Source organism: Monodon monoceros, unplaced genomic scaffold (genome assembly GCF_005190385.1).
Source record: "Monodon monoceros isolate NGI ecotype Baffin Bay Population unplaced genomic scaffold, NGI_Narwhal_1 Super_Scaffold_2, whole genome shotgun sequence".
Taxonomy (NCBI): Eukaryota; Metazoa; Chordata; class Mammalia; order Artiodactyla; family Monodontidae; genus Monodon; species Monodon monoceros.
The window spans coordinates 5,800,154-5,820,054 of NW_021703776.1; the positions used below are offsets into that span (position 1 = coordinate 5,800,154).

Sequence of the window (19,901 nt, forward strand, 5' to 3'; positions counted from 1 at the left end):
AAAGGTTATAGCAATAAATGCATATATTAAGAAGTTAGATCTCAAATAAACAACCTAACTTTACACATCAAGGAAATAGAAAAAGTAGAACAAATTAAATCCAAAGTCAGAAGGAGGAAAATAAGAAAGATCATAGTGAAAATAAAATATAGTCCTGAAAAACAACTGAAAGAATCAACAAAACTAAGAGCTGGTTCTTTGAAAAGATAAACAAAATTGACAAATCTTTAGTTAGACTAACTAAGAAAAAAAAGAGATAAGAGTCAAATAAATAAAATTAGAAATGAGAGAGGAGACACAGTTGATACTACCAAAATACATAGAATTGTAAGAGGCTACTGTAAACAATTTTATGACAACAAATTACATAACTTAGAAGAAATGGATACATATCTAGAAATGCACAACCTACCAAGACTGAATTAGAAAGAAATAGAAAATCTGAAGAGACGAGTAATGAATAAAGAGATTGAATCAGTAATTTTAAAACACTCAACACAGAAAACTCCAGGACCAGATGGCTTTACTGGTGAACTCTACCAAACATTTAATGAAAAATTAACACTAATCCTCCTCAAACTCTTCCAAAATATCAAGGAGGAGGGAACACTTCTAAACTCATTCTATGAAGCCAGCATTACATTGATACCAATACCATATCAAAATACCAGAAAAAAGAAAGCTGTAGACCGATATCCCTGATAAATATAGATGTAAAAATTCTCCATAAAATGTTAGCAAATCAAATTCAAGAACACATCAAAAGGATTCTGCACGTGACCAAGTAGGATTTATCCCTAGGTTGCCAGAATGGTTCAACATATGTAAATCAGTAAATGTAATACATCACGTCAATAAAATGAAAGTTAAAAATCACATGATCATCTCAACAGATGCAGAAAAAGCATGTGACAAAATACAACATCTTTCATGATAAAAACCCTTAACATATTGTGTATATAAGGAACATACCCCAACATAATAAGGGTCATGTATAATGAACCCAACAATAACATTATACTCAATGGAGAAGAACTGAAAGTGTTTCCTCTAAAGTCAGGAACATGGCAAGGAAGCCCATTCTCACCACCCCTATTCAGCATAATACTGAAAATCATAGCTAGAGCAATTAGGCAAGACAAAGAAATAAAAGGCATCCAGATTAGAAAGAAAGAAGTAAAGTCATCAGTATTTGCTGATGATATGATTTTTTAATTTACCCGAAGAGTCAGTCAAAAAAACTGTTGGAATTAATCATCAATCTAAAAAAAAGTGGCAGGATAAAAAATCAACATACAGAAATCAGTTCCATTCCTTTATACTAATGATGAAGCATCTGAAAAAGAAATAAGGAAACCTTCCCATTCACAATAGCATCAAAAAACTAAAATACTTAGGAGTAAACTTAACCAAGGAAGTGAAAGAGCTATACAATGAAAACTACAAGACTTTGCTGAAAGAAATTGAAGACAAAGACAAATGGAAAGACATTCATGTTCATGGATGGAAAGAATTAACATTGTTAAAATGGCTATACTACTCAAAGCCACCTACAGACTCAACACCATTCCCATCAAAATATCAAAAACATTCTTTACATAAATAAAAGAAACAACCCTAAAATTTGTGTGGAACCACAGAAGACTCTAAATAGTCACAACAATCCTGAGAAAAAAGAATAAAGCTGAACATGTCATGCCTCTGGATTTCAAACTATACTACAAAGTCATAGTAATAAAAAGTTTTGTACTGGCACAAAAATAGACATACTGACCAATGGAACAGAATAGAAAGCCCAGAATTAAACCCCAGTATATATGATCAATTAATATTTCACAAGTGAACCAAGAATATCCAATGGACACAGGATAGTCTCTTCAACAAATGGTGCTGGGAAAACTAGAGAAATGTTTGAAGAAAAATAAAATCAGACTTCTATCTTATACCACTCACAAAAATTAATTTGAAATGGATGAAAGACTTAAACATAAGACCTAATACCATAAAACTTCTAAAAGGAAAGGTAGGGAAGAAGCTCATCTATATTAATCTTGGCAATGATCTTTTTTTAACATGACACCAAAAGCCCAAACAACAAAAGGAAAAATTAATAAATGGGACTACATCAAACTGAAAAGCTTTTGCACACAAGAAAAAGAAATCAAATGAAAAGACAACCTACAGAATGGGAGAAAAATTTTGTAAATCATATATCAAATAATGAGGTAATATCCAAAATATATAAAGAACTCAGTTAACTTAATAACAACAAAAAAAGAAACAATCTGATTAAAATATGGGCAGAAGAACTAATAGACATTTTTGCAAAGAGAACATCCAAATGGCCAACATACACATGAAAAGATGCTCACATCACTAATCATCAAAACCACAATAAGATACCACCTCATACCTGTTAGGATGACTATCATCAAGAAGACAAGAGACAACAGGTGTTCGTGAGGATGCGGTGAAAAGGGAACCCTTGCATACACTGTTGGTATACTCTTGAGTCATTCCTCCCTCCCACCTTATTCCTGGAAGACTTTATTCCTGGCTTGCTCTCTCCACCCCCCTACTTCTAATGTAACTCTTGGTGATCTTAATATCCACAAAAATAATCTTTCCAATACTTTTGCTTTTTGTTTTCTTCCTCACTTCCAAGGATCTGGATTTTCACCCTACCTTAGTTGCTGTTTCCCACGGTGACCAGTGTTATGACCGGTCATTATCAATAACAACACAACCTCCATAATTTAAATTCAAGCATTCTACTTTTCAATCACAAACTCCTATCTTTCTAGTTCACTCCCTCCAAGACCTTAATTTCAACAAAGCTTCAACTCACTGGGACCCATAATCCATTGTCCCTCATCCAACACTTGTCCTCTATTTCTTACCTGGCTTAAATCCCATGGCACATCATTATATCCCTGTCTGACAAGTACCCTCAATCCACCTGCCTATTTATTTCCTCACTTGGAAAAAAATCAATTCTATATGCATATGCTCTTTCTTTCTGTTAGCAAGGATGAGGCAGTCCCACTGCTTGGGCAGTAGATCCCCTCTCTTCTCACCCCAGCATTAAAATTTTTCCCTTCTCTCCTGGACCATTCCTACCACTATAAAAACACATTACCATTTCTCTCATGTTAAAAATAAACCCTCTCTTGACCCCACTACTCCTTTCAATGGCCACCTTTTACAGAAATCTCTAAAGACTCATCCATAATTCATTTCTTGTATCTCTAGCCCCTAACCCACTCCAGTCAGGCCTTTGTCCCAACACTAAAACTGCTCTTATCAAGGTCACAAATACTCTGTACATTGCCAGATTTGTCATATCTCAACCTTCATCTTACATAACCTCTCAGCAGCACTGACTCAGTGGTCACTTGCTTTCTGAAGCTCTTTCTTCACTTGGTTTCCATAGCGCCATGACCCCCAGGGCTGTTTCCTACCTCACTGGCTGCTCCTTTTCCCTCTGAGTCCTCAACATTGCCGTTCCCAAGACGCTACCCCAGGACTTCTTTTCTTCTCTTGCTACCTTCATTCCTTTGATGATCTTATTCCATCTCAAGGTTTAAAAAAATTTCTACCCTGATGATTCCCAAATTTATATCTCTAGCAGAACATCTCCCAGAAACACCAGACTAGTATATCCAACTGCCTACTCAACATCTCCATTTGACTGCCCAATGGGCATCTCGAAGTACCATGCCCAAAACCAAACTCCCAATTATCCTCCAAATCCACTCCTATCCTAATCATTCCCATTTTATTAACTGCAACCTCATCAGGCCTATATTTGTATGGGAGTGATTCTCCAGGATTTGTATATAATTGTTCAAAAAGGAGAACTATTTTGATGTCTATGTGGTCTTCAGGTCCCTTGGAATTGAAATATAAAATATTTAAGTTGGGGGCTTCCCTGGTGGTGCAGTGGTTGAGAGTCCACCTGCCGATGCAGGGGACACGGGTTCGGGCCCCAGTCCAGGAAGATCCCACATGCCGCGGAGCACTTCAGAAAATGATGGCCAGTACCAAGGTGGAGTGTGGACATACTTTTGAGCGTGTAATTTAACTCTTAAGTATGACCCAAAAGAAACGCTTGTACAGGTACATGTATAAGCAAACTCTTAGCAGAGTTCTTCTTAATAGCACCAAAAAAAAGAAAGAACGAAAGAAAGAAAAGAAACAATCCAAACGTCCATCAACAGTAAAATGAGTAAATAAGTTGTGTAATAATTTTACAAGGGACTGTTTGTTACACAGCCCTGAGAATAAATGGACTACAGCTACTACAGCTAAGTATCAATATACATGAATATCAAAAACACTATTTTGGGCAAAGGCGGCAAGTCATAGAAGAATACAAACAGCACCTTTCCATTTACATGAAGCTCAAAAACAGGCAAACTAAACAATATATTGTTTATGCACTCATGTATGTCGTGTACAGCCTAAAGAAAACTGAGGATAGTTATAACCTCTGTGTGGGTGGAAGGAGAGAAATACAACTAGGGAGCATATAGGATGCTTCTGCTTGGATTTGATTTCTTAAACTGGGTAGAGAACATGGGTATGTGTGTTATTATTCTTTAAACTGTTGAATCACTTGGTATATTATGTCTGAATATAAGATTAACATCAATGTTTAAATAATAATGACCATTTATTGAACACCTACTTTCTTCCACCCACTGTGAAATAAACTCCTCGACATAATAGATTGAATATTTACCACAACCTTGCATGGCAGGTATTTCCTCCGTTTTACAGATTAGTGAACAACACAGACTTGTCCTTATGGTTACTGAAAGCCCAGGGCAGGATTTGAACCAGTCTGACCCTGAAGTCTTCTGACCCTGAAGTCTTCTGATATCCCCTTTCTCATAATGTTCGTTATTATTGTGCTGGGAACACTTCCAAGCACTTTACATGCAACCTTCACAAGCACCCGGTTTGGAAGATGAGCGCATCAGGCACACAGAGACAATATGATTTATCCAAGATGACACAACTGGCAAGTACTGAAGTTGCCTCCCTTTACACTCTAGTGCCTTCCAACTCTAACCTCCTCAATCTCTCTGTAATCCATTTCCCATCCTCTCCTTTCCTTCTGACTAGTGCTCTTCACTCAGGATAATCTCATCACCTCTTAGAACCTTAGACTGCAAACTACCTTCTGCTTTCAGTTTTACTCACTGTTATTACCCCAATCAGTATATCCTCTGCACTACTCCTACTATGGTCTTTCTAAAATGAAATTCTAGCTAGTCCCAGCAACAAGATGGACTGACCTAATGCAGACACCTCACACTATAAATGCAAAGAAATACTGGATAATATATGAGGAAAACAAATTTAATATGCACCCTGGATTGAAGAATGATGCTGAAAATAAAGAGTCCTGTTCCCCTTTCTCACTATAGGCAGGAAAAATTGCAGACAAGTGTTTTTCCCCAGACAAAATAATAATAAAATAACTTTATTCCAAAGATGGATTGGTCCCAGAAGAATACTTCCCATCCTGGTGATTAGGAGTCTCCAAACATAATGGCCAGCTACCTGCCACCATAGGTAAATTTTGTTGGTCTATAAGCTCCAAAGATTTGTCAGTAAGAATCCAGTCAAGAAAAGATACTCCATGTAGCACAGACAGAAAATTTAATACAAGGAGCTAGTTTCAAAGTTGTAAAGTTAAAAAGGAAAGCGGGAATGGTGAGAAAACACCCAAATTAGTAAAAGGAAGCCACTACCATGTGTAGGTCTGAAGGAATAATGGGAGAAGGGGTGTTCCCTGAGGCTTGGTGCCAAGGCCACCAGTCGGAGCAATGTCCGGGAGCCTAAACCAGAAGGGAAATGCAGCACTGTGGCAAACTTTACCTGGAGCTGAAAGAGAAAAGAAAAACAGTCTAGGTTCTTCACTCCTCCAGCCAGTGCCTCTCTATGGCTGAAACCAGTCACTAAGACAGTCTGGAAATCTAGTTTGCAGAGTCAGCCACTAGGATGAATCTTAGAGCAAACAGGTAAATGATTGGCCCAAAGAACTCTCAATGATATTTTTATGCCCTATCCTTAAATATGAGCTAAAAAAAAAAAAAAAAAATGACCCAGCAGGAAAGATAACGCAAAGAATGGGAAAACAAACGTTCTTAAAATGAGAAACAGAAAACAATTCTCTTCTCAAAAAGACTTGAGATGTTATCGCATCCATGGAACAATAAGATGATGCTATTAAAAAATTAAAACAAAAAAGAAAGCTTAAAAAATGCTAAATCATTGCTGAAATTTAAAAATTTAAATTTGGAAGATTAAACTCTCCCAGGAAATAGAATTCCAGGACAAGGAATTTGACTAACTAGAGTTCTGGAAAAGAAAAAGAAAGAAAACAGGGAAAACAGAGGAAAGAACATTTTCAGAAATAATTTCCTAGAACTGAAAGACACTGGTCGTCAGATTTAAAAGGTCTAGTAAGTGCCCAGCACAAGAGATAAATCACACCTAGGCAATTCTTTGTGAAATTTATCAAGGTAAAGGAAAGCCCGTAAAAGCTTTCATAATATCAACAGTAATAGTAATAATTACAACTATAATAACAAAAGTAACCAACAAAAAATGAGAATCACACTGAAAATATATCAAAAGCAGTGTATTATCAGAGGCAATTATCAATATCTTCAAAGTTCTGAGGGAAAAATATTTAAGTTATTTAGAACCTAGTTTTTTATATGCAGTTAAACTATCAATCAAATACGATATAAGACTAAAGATATTTTAACCTCATACATTTTATTTAGGAAGTTATTTGGTGATATACTACAGTAAAATAAGAGAACAAAGCAAGAAAGTGGAAGAGAATCAAGAGAAGAAAGATCCCAGGGTGACAGCTGTACATCAGGACAAGAAAATGATCAGTCTGAATTGGAATGGGAGGACAGGCTTTAGAGGGAGGTGGGAGGGATGCAGAAAAGGGAAAATGCCATACATTCGATATTCCTTGAGAGATGGTGACAAGGCAGGCCATGTTAAGGAAAACAGAAATAAAAACATCAACACACAAAATACATACAACTGGTCAAAAAAGGAATGTAATCGTGGTATAATACTTGGCCAGAAAATTAGCAATATTTACTTGTTATAGTAATGTAAACCCCAGCTATTAATTTTTAACTTTTAGAATCTACCTGTATAAAAAGGACATAGCATCAAGTCTGAAAATGTAAAATTAAAAGCTGAGATGACAAGAGATGAGAGGTGATGGAGAGGGGCCAACTGAAGAGAAAAGCAAGTCCACAAAATCCTCATCCTCACGGCGGGGAGTTGAAAAGATACCTTCTACACTTGTTAGAACAAGAAATAGAGGTGTGAATACATTATTTAAAGATACAAAGGTAGTCAGAGCAATTAAAAATAGTGGTTTAGCTATGTTAGAAAGATGGAAAAGAAAAAGTGGCAGGTATGTGAGCTAAAGTATCACCTATCATAACAGAATATCAAGAGTATATCTAAATAGATGAATCTAGAAATAATTTCTATGATTTTGAGATTATCAGAAGAAACAGCTAAAATAAAAGAGTATGCTTCTAGAGAGTGGGACTGCCAAGTTGAAGGAACAGAAAAGGTCGATGTTATTTATAAGCCTCTGTAACACTTGAAAGTCTTGCTTCTTATTAGTTTGATAAAATGTACATGTGTGAGAGTTGCAAAGGTTTAAGCTACAGAATACCCAGGTATGAATTTTACACCATAGACTAGGATGCAAGAAATTCACATTTTCTCCTCTAATAAAAGTTAATCTGTTCCAAGATCCCATCCTACAGGTGGTCAGGAATTCAGCCTCAGTGGTTTGCAAAGACCCTCCCCCCCCAGGCCCGATGTTGCACAGGCCCTAAGGGCACACAAAGCCTTCAGCAGTCACAGTCTCCCTGGCGTTAGGTCCATCCAGCTGGCTGTCAGTAAGTTCATCATCTAACCCCTCGGCCCTCTAGAGGCAGAAAGCAGTAACCCTGTGCACTTCTACCTCATAGAGTGCAAGCCTTTGTTTTTTAAAAAATGAAACGGAATACATTTAATAGAAAATATAAGAATGCACAGTGAAAGGATAAGTACTGTTACCTAACCCTTTCCTTTCTCGTGTGTGTTCATGGACTCCTGTGTGTGTGTTTTTTATTGACCCTGAACAATGCTCCTTGCTGACTTCTTTTTCTAAATATCTTGTCTCGTTACAGAGCGTTCAGATAACGGCCTAGCTTACAAGCGTAGTTTTGCGACTGCTGGTTCCAACAAAGGCTTAATCTAGTTCAGGTCACCTCAACATTAAGACCTATAATATCGACAGATAAAACATAGATGAGAGAAAGAACCCAAGCCTCCTAGGTACCCTAACTGTGCTGAAACTAATCAGGACAATCCAGGTCAGGTAAAGGCAACACGTGCAGAAGGCCAAAAAAGAAATATTTAGCAAGAGATGAGTTTTCAGGATTTATTACTTTTGCTTTTAGTACAATTTTTAATAATGGCAAATTTAAAGACAATAATGAATCATAAACCATTGAAAAATATGAATCAATGAGTCCAAGTAAAGCAAGTAAATAGAAAATTGAATAAGGCAGGACTCTTGCTCAGAGTAGAATTCTAAGGGCCAGGAGTAGGGGAGTGTCCACTTCTATAAAAGGAGAAGGACTTGAGGATCTCCTGTGCTTTTCAACCTCTACCATTTTTCCTTCTAACTTTATGTGCTTTTAAGGTTATCTGTAAAATCTTTTAAATGAAACATGTTATTACTGAACAACAATGGAATGGGGACCAATATGTAATAAATATTGAAAATAGTCAACATGTATTTCTTTAAACATATAGCATATAAATACACACATATTATTTATGTATATATATAGAGAGAGAGAGAGAGAGACACACACACACATATATAACTGTAATCGTTAAGTAGATGACTGACCTGGGTTGTAATTCATTCTAGTGAGTTATTGAACCTGAGGACAGTTGCAGAAACCCCCCGATTTGTAGCCAACTATCATAAGTAGGGGTCGTCTGGGGACCCCACTTGCAGTTGGCGTCTGAAGTGGGGCAGTCACATGGGACTGAGGCCTTTACCAGGTGGGATCTGAGGCTACTCGAGACAGTGTTAGGATTGAGTTCAACTGCTGGACACTCAGTTGGTCGGAGAACTGGAGAACTGGGGTGGAAAAGTGACACATACTTGGTGTTAAAAGAAAACCATTATAGATCCAGGGAGTGCCCCTGAACTGAAGACCAGCTTTGGTGGGGTGGGGACACTTTCAGATAACCTAGAGTCTCCTCTGAATACGCCAGATCACAGAAAAGCAACACTAAGAGACACCTGAGAAATCGCCTCTAATTTCTTCACAGAGACTAAACAGGTAGTGAGTCGTGCACAATTTTTAGATGTCTTGAGGTGACTATTTTGCAGCTTCCTAAAACGACTAATCATGCGTTTTCTATTGCCTACAGTGGATGTAATTCTTTCTACCCCAGGCTGATTAGGGAAGTGGTCAGAATAAACTGCTACCAATAGGACTTTCTGCACCCTCTTTATACAGCCACACTTGGGAGGTTACACACGTTCTTCTTGCTTCTTAAGAAGGCATACCTGGGCTTCCCTGGTGGCGCAGTGGTTGAGAGTCCGCCTGCCAATGCAGGGACACAGGTTCGTGACCCGGTCCGGGAAGATCCCACATGCCGCGGAGCGGCTGGGCCCGTGGGCCATGGCCGCTGAGCCTGCGCGTCCGGAGCCTGTGCTCCGCAACGGGAGGGGCCACAACAGTGAGAGGCCCGCGTACCGAAAGAAAAAAAAAAAAATAGCAAGCTCTATTAGGACCTCAAGATCATGAGATAGGCATATACATTACTGTAATAGTGGTTAGGGAGTGAGAGATGCTACAGGTAGAATAAGCCTTACAAAACTGCATCCACAGAATCTAGAAAATCTGCCACAAGACTTCTAGAGCACACTATGACATGCGTAACTTGCAGTAGATCGCAGCTGCTGTTAAGCAGGAGCTTTCCAATGTGAGGTGCACCCTTTAAACATGAAGCACCATGGTGCCTCCCGCACTCAAGTGAAACTAAGTACCCTTCCTTCCAGGCAGATAAATGGGAGACAGATGCCCTAAGAGGGACAGAGTCTGGAGCAAAGCACTGCTTTCCAGCAGTAACAAAGACACTGAAATAGAAACAGGGCTTTACTTCCTACCCTCTCCTATCAAGACTCTGCCATCCTGTCTGGACCATTAACTGCCTCCCTCTTCAACGTGTGTTTCTGTTGTTAACAGCAGGTTTTAGTCTAGGTGGCCAAGCACTTGGTTGTAAGGTGTAGGGGTTCATGGAAATGCCAGAACTGCCACAAGGGCATTAGTATGTTTTGCTGCAGGTATTAAGACACCAGAAAATTATCAAGAGCTTTAAAACCTTGCCACTGAAAGTGTGTTCTGTGTACCAGAAGCATCAGCAGGGAGACAGAAATGCAGACTCTCAGGCCCACCCAGACCCGCTCACTCAACACTCTTCAGGCTGGGAAGAAACTCCCTCAGGTGATTCTTAAACTTGCTGAAGTTTAAGAAGTACTGTTTTACAAAACAAACACACGAGCATATCTTAGATATACTAGGGGTATGGTTAGTAAGAAAAATCTAGTTATTTATTCTTTCCTATTTAAGAATTCAATTGTTGAGTGTGAAGGTTATTCTGTTTTATCACCACAATCCTTGGTCAGCCCTCACTTCACATTTATAAATACAAAATATTTATGTCATGCCTTACGTACCTATGTCAGGAACCAGTAAGTCAGAAAAATAAAAAATGAGCTGCACAAATGTAGGCTATAGAGATTCATAATTATCTTACATCAAGTCAATATTTATGTACAGATTTTATCCTACAAGAAAATACACACATTTGCCAGAAGCAAGTCTGACATTTTAGCAAGTGTACATTTTAGATTTCTACCATAAGTACTCAATACATATGTGTACATATGTAAATGTGTGTATATGTGTATAGGCACACTATATATGAGTGCTTGTGTAAACACAGAGACAAACATACATATGCACACATGCACGTAAACACACACACTTCTGGCCTTTAAGGAGCTACGTAACTATCAAACGTAGCTATATGGTCTTCTTAAGAGCAGAGATGGCCAAGGCTTTATTTCCTTGAAGACATCAGTTCATTCAAGACTGAAAACAGTTATCAGTATTTCAAAAATAGGCAGAAAATCTGTTATCATCACTATGAAAACAGACTTTGCTCTCTGAACCACAGACTTTGCTCTCTGAACCATGGATCCCAAAACTGAGGAATACTGCCAAACAATACCAGTTAGACACCCGTCTACCTTACTTGCTAAGAATCAGAGGACACCTACCAAATGTGTGCTGCTATACAATTTTTTTTTAAATATCAGAACTTGAGAAATAAAGTTCAATAACTAAACACTGAATGAACAGATTAATAGTTTTATAAATAAAACTGAGAATAGACTGTCTCAATTTTATACCAGTATTTTTTTTAAAAGGGAAAGAAGACAAGGCACCTTTTCATCTCACATTTAATTATCAAAAAAATTCTTTAAAATATTTAGAACTCCAATGTTTATGACAGCATAACAAATTATAGTTTACCTGAAGAGGAGCTCTCACTTTAAAGTTTTTAACCATGATTTTCAGGAAGCTATTTCAAGTAGCACATAAACTTGTATATAGGTCTAATTACCTACTTACACCTTCAGTGTTTAGGGCCAAAACTCCTACCCCAACTTCAAGCTCTCTCTCACTATCTCTACCATCCTTTACTTGCTGTTTCTTCCTCCATGATGGCAAAACACTGATCTGATAGAGGAGTACTCAGAAAGTGCAATATTCCACTGTGCCCTTTAATTTCTCCTGTAAACCAAAATATAAAGGATTGAAGGAAGGGAAGAAGGGAAAAGAACCCATTATTTTTACCACTAAAATCTGACAAATATCTGTGATGGAAAAAAGAGAAATTTGTCTATTTTGAAATTATTTTAATTTACAAATAGAAAACATCTTGGAAGAAAAAAATGAAAGAAAAACACAAAACATATAGGCAAATTTTTAGTCCATGAGCGTCTCAAATCCTCACTTGTTCACCAATCCCCAAGATGAAAAACACTTTTCTAAAAAGGTATTCAGCCACCACTGTAAAAGAAAAACAGATGGTCAATTTTGAGTGTACATAAGATTTTAATAAGAAGAAAAATTTGAAATGCAATATGCTGTAATTTTACGGAACCAAAACCAGTTATTTGAGAACCACGCCTACGTTACTCCAAAATAGCACAAAAGGGAAGAAACTGAACTTTAAAATCTTGGAACTGAAAAGGTCCTTACAGAGGACGTGGCTGCTGGAACAGGCTTAATCTGTTAAACCTCAGAATCCTCATTTGGAAAACATGCTTAACAGTCTAGCATAACATCTTTCTCAACAAGACGAAAAATATGAATTACGTAACAGGGCGGTTAGTTGAGAACTTTTTCAATTTGATGTACAATCAGCCATTTGAAAATCAAGAGTGCAGAGCAGTATGCTGGTTCTCAACCACTATATCTTCCCATAATCACTCAAAAACCTGGATTCATAATGAAAATAAAAATCACCCTTTCTACAGAAGACCTTCCAAGTTTCAAAAGCATAAACATTAAAACTGTATACTGAGATATACATTTTAAAACTGTGATGTTAAAGAAAGAGAATAATTCCAGTACTAGATGAAAGTTATACTCCTAAAAGAAACACTCCTGCATCTATACTTTAACGTGAAGTGCTTTAAGTGCTTATATCATTAAACTGTATTGCTGCAACTAAAATACCCACAACTATAAAACTCCTTTAAATTATAACCCTGTGGATATTAATTTTGACTGCTGTAATTGTATAGAAGAAAAAATTTCATCATAAGGAAAAACATGTGATAATTCAGCCTAGTGAAAGAGAAGCTTGTGTTTATACTTCACTTGCTACTGCCTCAAAATGATTTAAACAGTGATTTATGCTCTTTCAAGTAGGAAAAAAAGATTTCTTTTAGTTTTACAGCTGTCATGGCGTATCATGAAGAAACTTAAAGTTTTCTGATAGCTTTTCTCACAAAATGTTTTATTTGGCCTTCATTTTAATGTAAAAACTATCTAGAGATATATTTTTTTAACTCTTTAAACACTGAAAACAATTGTGTTACTAGAAGAAAAGTTTTCTAAGCAACTAGCTTCCAAAAGGTCATAGTTCAACAATCTCTGACTAGCAAGGTTGGCAAAAGATATATTGTGCCTGCTGCAGAAATAAGAATGAAGAGAAAGCAAATTTTTTTTTAATTTTCTTTTTTTTATTAGTTGGTCAGAGTTTGAATGCAAGCCAAGGTTTCTAAGAGGAAAGAAAAAGCAAAGAGCAAGCATAAAAGTAAGGACATATTGTTTTTCTTCTCTGACTTGCTATCTGTAAGTTTCCCTGTGCCCTTCATTCTGGCAAAAATTAAAATTCATCTCAGTCAGGAAACACACACAGCATAGCACCTGTATAGTCTAGTGAGACCAAGGCAAAAGACCACTGATAACGTGCATTTTCCATGTAAAAGACAACTTCATTCAATGGATTTTTTATACTAAATAAAGATAATTAATCCTTGGATCTAAGCACACTAATACCACATGCTGTTTAATTATCCGGTGACAAATAATATTTATATTTTACTGGACGGAATCAACCTAACAGAAATAGCCTTGGCCGGTGAATAAATGGATCCTTTTTTCTCAACAATTCAAATTATTACTGAACGTTTGTTAACTCCCTTGCCTTTTTTTTTTTTAAACATCTTTATTGGCGTATAATTGCCTTACAATGGTGTGTTAGTTTCCGCTTTATAACGAAGTGAATCAGTTATACATATACATGTGTTCCCATATCCCCTCCCTCTTGCATCTTCCTCCCTCCCACCCTCCCTATCCCACCCATCCAGGTGGTCACAAAGCACCAAGCTGATCTCCCTAAAATAGATAGCTAGTGGGAAGGGAGAAAACAAATCTTTAACACTTGTTTCAAAGACCTGTTGGGAACAACTGGACTAATGAATCTCAATCCCGAAAGGGTGTGCTAAGAGTGCACTGTCCTAAAAGGTACTTTAGGTCACAACTCAGATAATGAAATAAAAGATGTTTGAACACAAAACTAGGATAAATAACAATGATGAACAGATTAAAAATGCAAAAGTCTTCCACAACGGAATCTAGCAAAAAGGAATTTAACAAGGGGTAATGTTCCATTCTTAGGCTAAAAACAAAGCACACCAACTATGTAAACCCAGGATAAAGGAAGTTTATTGTAGCCGTTATCTGTGAGAAACAGAAGATTTTAGCCTTTAGCAAGAAAACATCCACAGTAAGCACTGGATTCTAAACACTGGATTTTAAGAGGGCTTAATAAAATGCAAACTGGAGCCTGAAGTGCGGGCGCCTGACTCAGGATGAGTAGCGGTCTGAAACTGAGCCGGAATGAGAGATGGCCTATACAATGGTTAAGAACACAGGCTCCCAAGCCTGGGTTTCACATGCTGCTTTACCACTTACAGGCATGCGACGTACTTCCTTACTCTCCATGCCTCAGTTTCTTCATCTATAAAATGGAAATAATAATACTGCTACTTCACACAATTGTCATGAGGGTTAAAAGAGTCAGCTCACATTACGCTGTGTGTCCTTGGCACACAGCAAGTGCTCAATAAATGTTAGCAATTATTATTACCATCATGATCCTTAGAAAAAGGTTAAGAACCTGCCGTTGTTCACTTAATTCAACATGTACTCAAGTGTTTTCAATGTGTACAAGAATACACTGGACTAGGTTCTGTAGTGTATACACACACACAAACTACAGAATATATATATATATATATATATACAGTTACGTATTAATATTACCTTACCAATTAATTAAACTTCATAACAATTTAAAGAAATAACTGTCAGTTATACCTGTCTGACAATGGACTGGGGAGCAGGAGAGCAGAAGCACTGAGCTTATGTCACAGACTCCACCCTACCTCCTCTGTTTACTGACTAGGTAGGGGCTGTAGCCCAGAGACACTGAGCTCAGGTTTCCTAATTCTACTTCAGGATTCGCTCCGTGATTCCACTATTCCAGAAATGGCATTCCTCACTAGGAATATAATAGAGATTTCTGAACTGATGGAGGAGGTTTGAGAGACTTGGTCCTTTCCAGGTCTAACTTTCTGTGATCCTAAAATACCCCTTTGTGGCATGTCTGCATAATAGCTATGAAAACCTACTTAAGAAAGCCACCTGACAATATTCATCCAGTCTCGTCATTTAAAAGACAACTTCCACCAGCATCCATAATAAAATATCTAGTACTTAAAGAGACTTATAGTTTACAAAGCATCCCCACCCCATAAAATAAGTCTAAAAGGCTTCTCTCATGATTAGCTCACTGGCAGGTAAGGCTCAGAGATTAGGTGAATACAAAATCACAGAGCAAATAAGTAATGCAACTCATACTAACTCTTTACACCAAACAAAATGGCCTAAAACTGACTGCTCTAATTGCACACTGCCATAAGGTGTTCCCAACAACTTGTAATGAATCTTGTAATGAATCTAAAAAGCAAAAGCATTTAAAATAGAATAAAGTAATCCCAGTGTTCCTCTGTCTTTTCTCCTCCTAATATACCTAAAAGTATATTAGTATCAATGGCTCATTACAATAACCACAACTTCCATTTAGGTTCTTACCCAAATTATTTTTTAGGGTTTTACATGACCTAAGTCATTAATCTTTCCATAGCCCTAGTTAAGAACTATTATCCTTATTGAATAAACGGGGCACAGAGGAGCTAAGCAAGCTGTCCAAGGTCATGACAACTATTAAGTAACAAGAAAGAGAATCTAAATCTAAGCAACCTGGTCCAGGGTTTGAACTCTATGGCTGTAGTGATTTTCAGATGGGGAGCATTTTCTCTGCACCTTAAAAATCTTGTGGACAAGTTAATATATTGCAGAAAGAGGACTTGGATTTGAATATTGGTCCTGTCACTGAATACTTGTTTTGTCTCATACTGAGTGCCTTTAACTCACTTCCTTGATCCTTTAAAATTTTACTTATTAAAAAATTAGTGCCTATCTCACAGAGTAGCTATAAAAATTATATAAGATTTAAAGTCACTTTGAATTATCTGGTACTCAGTAAACAGCAATAGACTGTACCAACATTAAAAAGTCAAGAAACATACCTGTGTATTAACGAAATAGCAGGCTGTTAACTCAAATGGTTTGCATTTTCATTCTATCCTAGATATTGTCGATTTCATAAAGTTTACTTACACAATGATGTTATTAATAGGAATATGGATCAATTTCACAAAAAAGCCAATGAATCCCATTATAGCAAATCCTATTGCAGTTGCCATGGCAATCTTCTGGAATTCTGGATTTAAAAACACAAAATTTACATTATTTTTTGCATTGTCACTGCAAGTATAGGGGGAAAAAAATTAGCACTGACATAAACTTACTGATGTACATTTCTCCTGATAATAAGTACATAATTTTACATAAAACATGACAGTATTAATAGTAAATAAGGTATTTGACAGATTTTTTAACTTTCATATTTTATCGATATTTAATGATAAAAATAAATTGCATGTTCAGGCTAGTGATTCCATCAACCAACAGTGACATATTTATCTTCCTAGCAAATGACCAGAATACCAAAAAGAAATGAAACATGGACAGAATACACAGTATCTGTCTTAAAAACTTTGTAACATTGCTAAAAGTATTAATTATAAAAGCACAGAACATAACTTTTTATAATAGGTCAACTGTCTTTGATATTATAATGAAGCCAAAAATAAGGCTTGAAAAACCGAACTGGGTTGAGCACAGTTTTATGTAAAGGTCCCAGACCCTGGTAATATTTCCATTTAATGTTATTTCCTCAGGGAAGCTCTCCCTGACCTCCTGACTTGATCAGTCCTCCTATTACATGTTGTCAAATATTCCTCTATTTACCTTCCATAATACTTACCATAACAGTAATTAAAAATTGTTAAGTGTCATTATTTATGACTATCTTCTCTCAAAGAATCTAAGGTCCATAAAAGCAAGGACTGCTCCCTATTGTATATTTTTATATATTATGCTATAGATGTATTATAATGCATCATGTTATAGTCTCTATTATATTCCCACCTCCTAACTCAGGCAGCAGTCAATAAATGAACAGAAGCAGACAAATTGTGGTACACCTTTTAACACATGAATTGTGATAAATAAGAAGTTAAACTTCCTAGGTTGGCACCAACTATGCTGTTGATTTCACGTTAAGGCCTTTTTTGCTTGGGGGAGGCTTGGGGAGGGAGTGGCACCGCAGGAAGAGCTCCAGAAGATTTTCCAGAGTAGAAATGTGAAAGATACTAAAAACTCTAAAGTCATTAAATACGACTAAGGCAAAAGCAACATGGAAAATAAGGCTGTAACGAATAACCTTATATGATGTGAAAATACATATAAGAGAAAAATTTACGAGGTGTGTAAAAAGTATACAAAATTTAGAAAAAATAACAATGTTAAAAAGCAATAAAGCAAAATAAATCAATAAAAATGTTGATGAAAGAATTGCAGCAATTATTAAACAGGAAGACATTAATCAAATAAAGGGCTTAGAGAATGCAAAGATTTAATTTTTTTCTCTCATTCCAAAGCTATTTATTACCTTTTCTATCCGGTTTGGTGCATCTTTTAACCAGCCGAATTGAGTCCTTCACAAACTGCCGACTTGGCTCAACGAACTGCATTACCTGATCCATGATGCCTATTTAAAAAACAAAAAAGATACTCACTGATGCTATTTATTATAGAGCAAGGACTTGTTGAGTTATATCAAAATGTGAATGAGACCAGCCTGATATGGGTGGGTCGATATCATCTCACAAAAAAAACAACACAGACTCCAAGAGTAAATTGACATTATTTTTTGCAATCTCCAGCCAATCATCAAAACAAAGGCAATAAGAAAACCGCAGGTTTTCCCGTGTTCTTATCACTGACAAAGGACGCAAGCTCTTAATATAAAAGGGCTCTCAATACAAAAAGTCTAATAAGCACTTGACAACAGATCCGCTCCTCACCCACCCTGCAGTCCTCCCGTTGCTCCTGCTGAGGAATCAACAGGATTGGGACCCAACAAATATTTGCTATATTTTATTTTAAACTCCCCAGACCCCAGTGTGCCGTGCAGTGAATGCCAACTGTGATGCTTCAAGGGCCTAGAGTAGAGGTAAATGTGGACTTCCATCTGACTGTTCCAAACCAAGGCCACACAACATTTTAAGAAAAGAGTTTCTTTGCATGGGGCAGATCATCTGTACAATTTTCAAAACCACAAAAACTGGCTAAACCAAGACCCAGACTCTCAGAAGCTATCCGCTGAAGTCTGAACCTTTAGGTCTGGACACACCTTTTAAGGAAAAGGGCTATATGTATGTTACCGATGGGCTCTCTTGTGGAACCCGTCACACAGTAGAAATGTCATCCAACCTTGGCTCTGACAGTCACTGGTACAACAGCCAATGAATCCGATTCGCTACTTGGACTTTACTGTATTTCAGGTGCTTACAACCGTGGCCAGGCACCCAGATACTCGATAAGCTTTTGTTGAGCTAATGCCCCCCGCAAGAGGTGGTGGTGCAAATCCCTTTGTATGAAATGCAGCCCCGGGTTCCTCACCCAGGAACACTGAAAGGACGTCCGGAATTCTATAAACGTCCCGGGCCAGGTGTGCTGGGCCCCTGCAACACACAGGTAGTAACGCCTGTTTCCTTAGTCTTGCACTTAACTCTGTTCTGCAAATCCACTGAACCTAAACTTTACAGATGTCGTGATAAATGAGAAGGGTCCTTTCAGGAAAAAAATACACAAAAAAACCCGTGCAACACCCGAAACACTGCACACTGAACGTCAGGGGAGGGGATCCAATAACCCACTATGGCCTCCTGATCCAGACTCTAGATCAACCCTTTCACCCTCACAGCACAGGGAGGAGCTCCCCGAGACACGCTCCACACACACGGCCCCAAAGCCAACACCGAAGAGACCCTCCGTGACCACAGCACCGAGACGGCGGAAGCGTTCCCAGCAAGGTGGCCGAGCCCGCGCGGCCGCAAAGCCGGCCCCGAAGGACAGAGGCCCTTGGAAGCCCTTCTCCATCGGGTACGCGGGCCGCGGCCCGGGTCTGCTTCCCCCGACGCCGTGCGGGCTGCCGGCGGACGGCCGGCGGACTCGCCCACGTCCGCCACCTCCGCGAGTGACCAAACGGTAGCCCGGAGCCCCCACCAGACGCAGCCTCACCTGCCCGCCGTCCGCTGGCCAAGTCCAAGACACGTAGCACAACAGCCGACACACAGGCGCCGACCGGAACCGGAAACCGCCTACTGCCCGCCCACCCCTCCGTTCATTGGTCCTTCGGGAAGACGTCAGCGCGCAGGCGCAGTCCGACGTGCGTCTCGGCCCCGCTTCCGGAACGGGCTCGCGGAGTGCGAGTCTATGGTGTCGGCGACGGCTTGGGTAGTTCCGTGCAGAGCGTAGGGAGTGGCGTGGGCCCCTGCGCGGCGTGGGCGGGGCTGCGCGGCGTGGGCCCCTCCGCGGCGTGGGCGGGGCGTGCGCTCCGCGGCGTGGGCGGGGCGTGCGCTCCGCGGCGCTCCTCACCCGAGCTCCCTAGCTGGGTCAACTCTACTGGACCGGTCCGGACGACAGGCTCTGATAGGCTTCGTCTTGGGCAGTGACCTCTTGACTGCCCGTCCCTTTGTACGTATTTAATTG

General features: G+C 38.6%; 1 protein-coding gene across 1 annotated transcript; it reads right to left on the reverse strand.

Annotated features, from left to right (window-relative positions):
• Positions 1-12,036: 12,036 nt before the first annotated feature.
• On the reverse strand, positions 12,037-19,504 carry SEC61G (SEC61 translocon gamma subunit). The gene is made up of 4 exons (XM_029234486.1): positions 19,431-19,504; positions 17,797-17,895; positions 16,401-16,503; positions 12,037-12,212 (listed from the first exon to the last, which is right to left on the reverse strand). Exons 2-4 carry the CDS (start codon positions 17,888-17,890, stop codon positions 12,203-12,205), a joined length of 207 nt encoding a protein of 68 aa, XP_029090319.1. The 5' UTR covers positions 17,891-17,895; positions 19,431-19,504; the 3' UTR covers positions 12,037-12,202.
• Positions 19,505-19,901: the final 397 nt, after the last annotated feature.

Coding starts and splice junctions, on each gene's coding strand:
- SEC61G (XM_029234486.1), bottom strand. CDS start 17,890: ATGGATCAGGTAATGCAGTTCGTTGAGCCAAGTCGGCAGTTTGTGAAG. Junction 16,504..17,796: donor CACCAAACCGGATAGAAAAG/GTAATAAATAGC, acceptor TTTTAAATCCAG/AATTCCAGAAGATTGCCATG.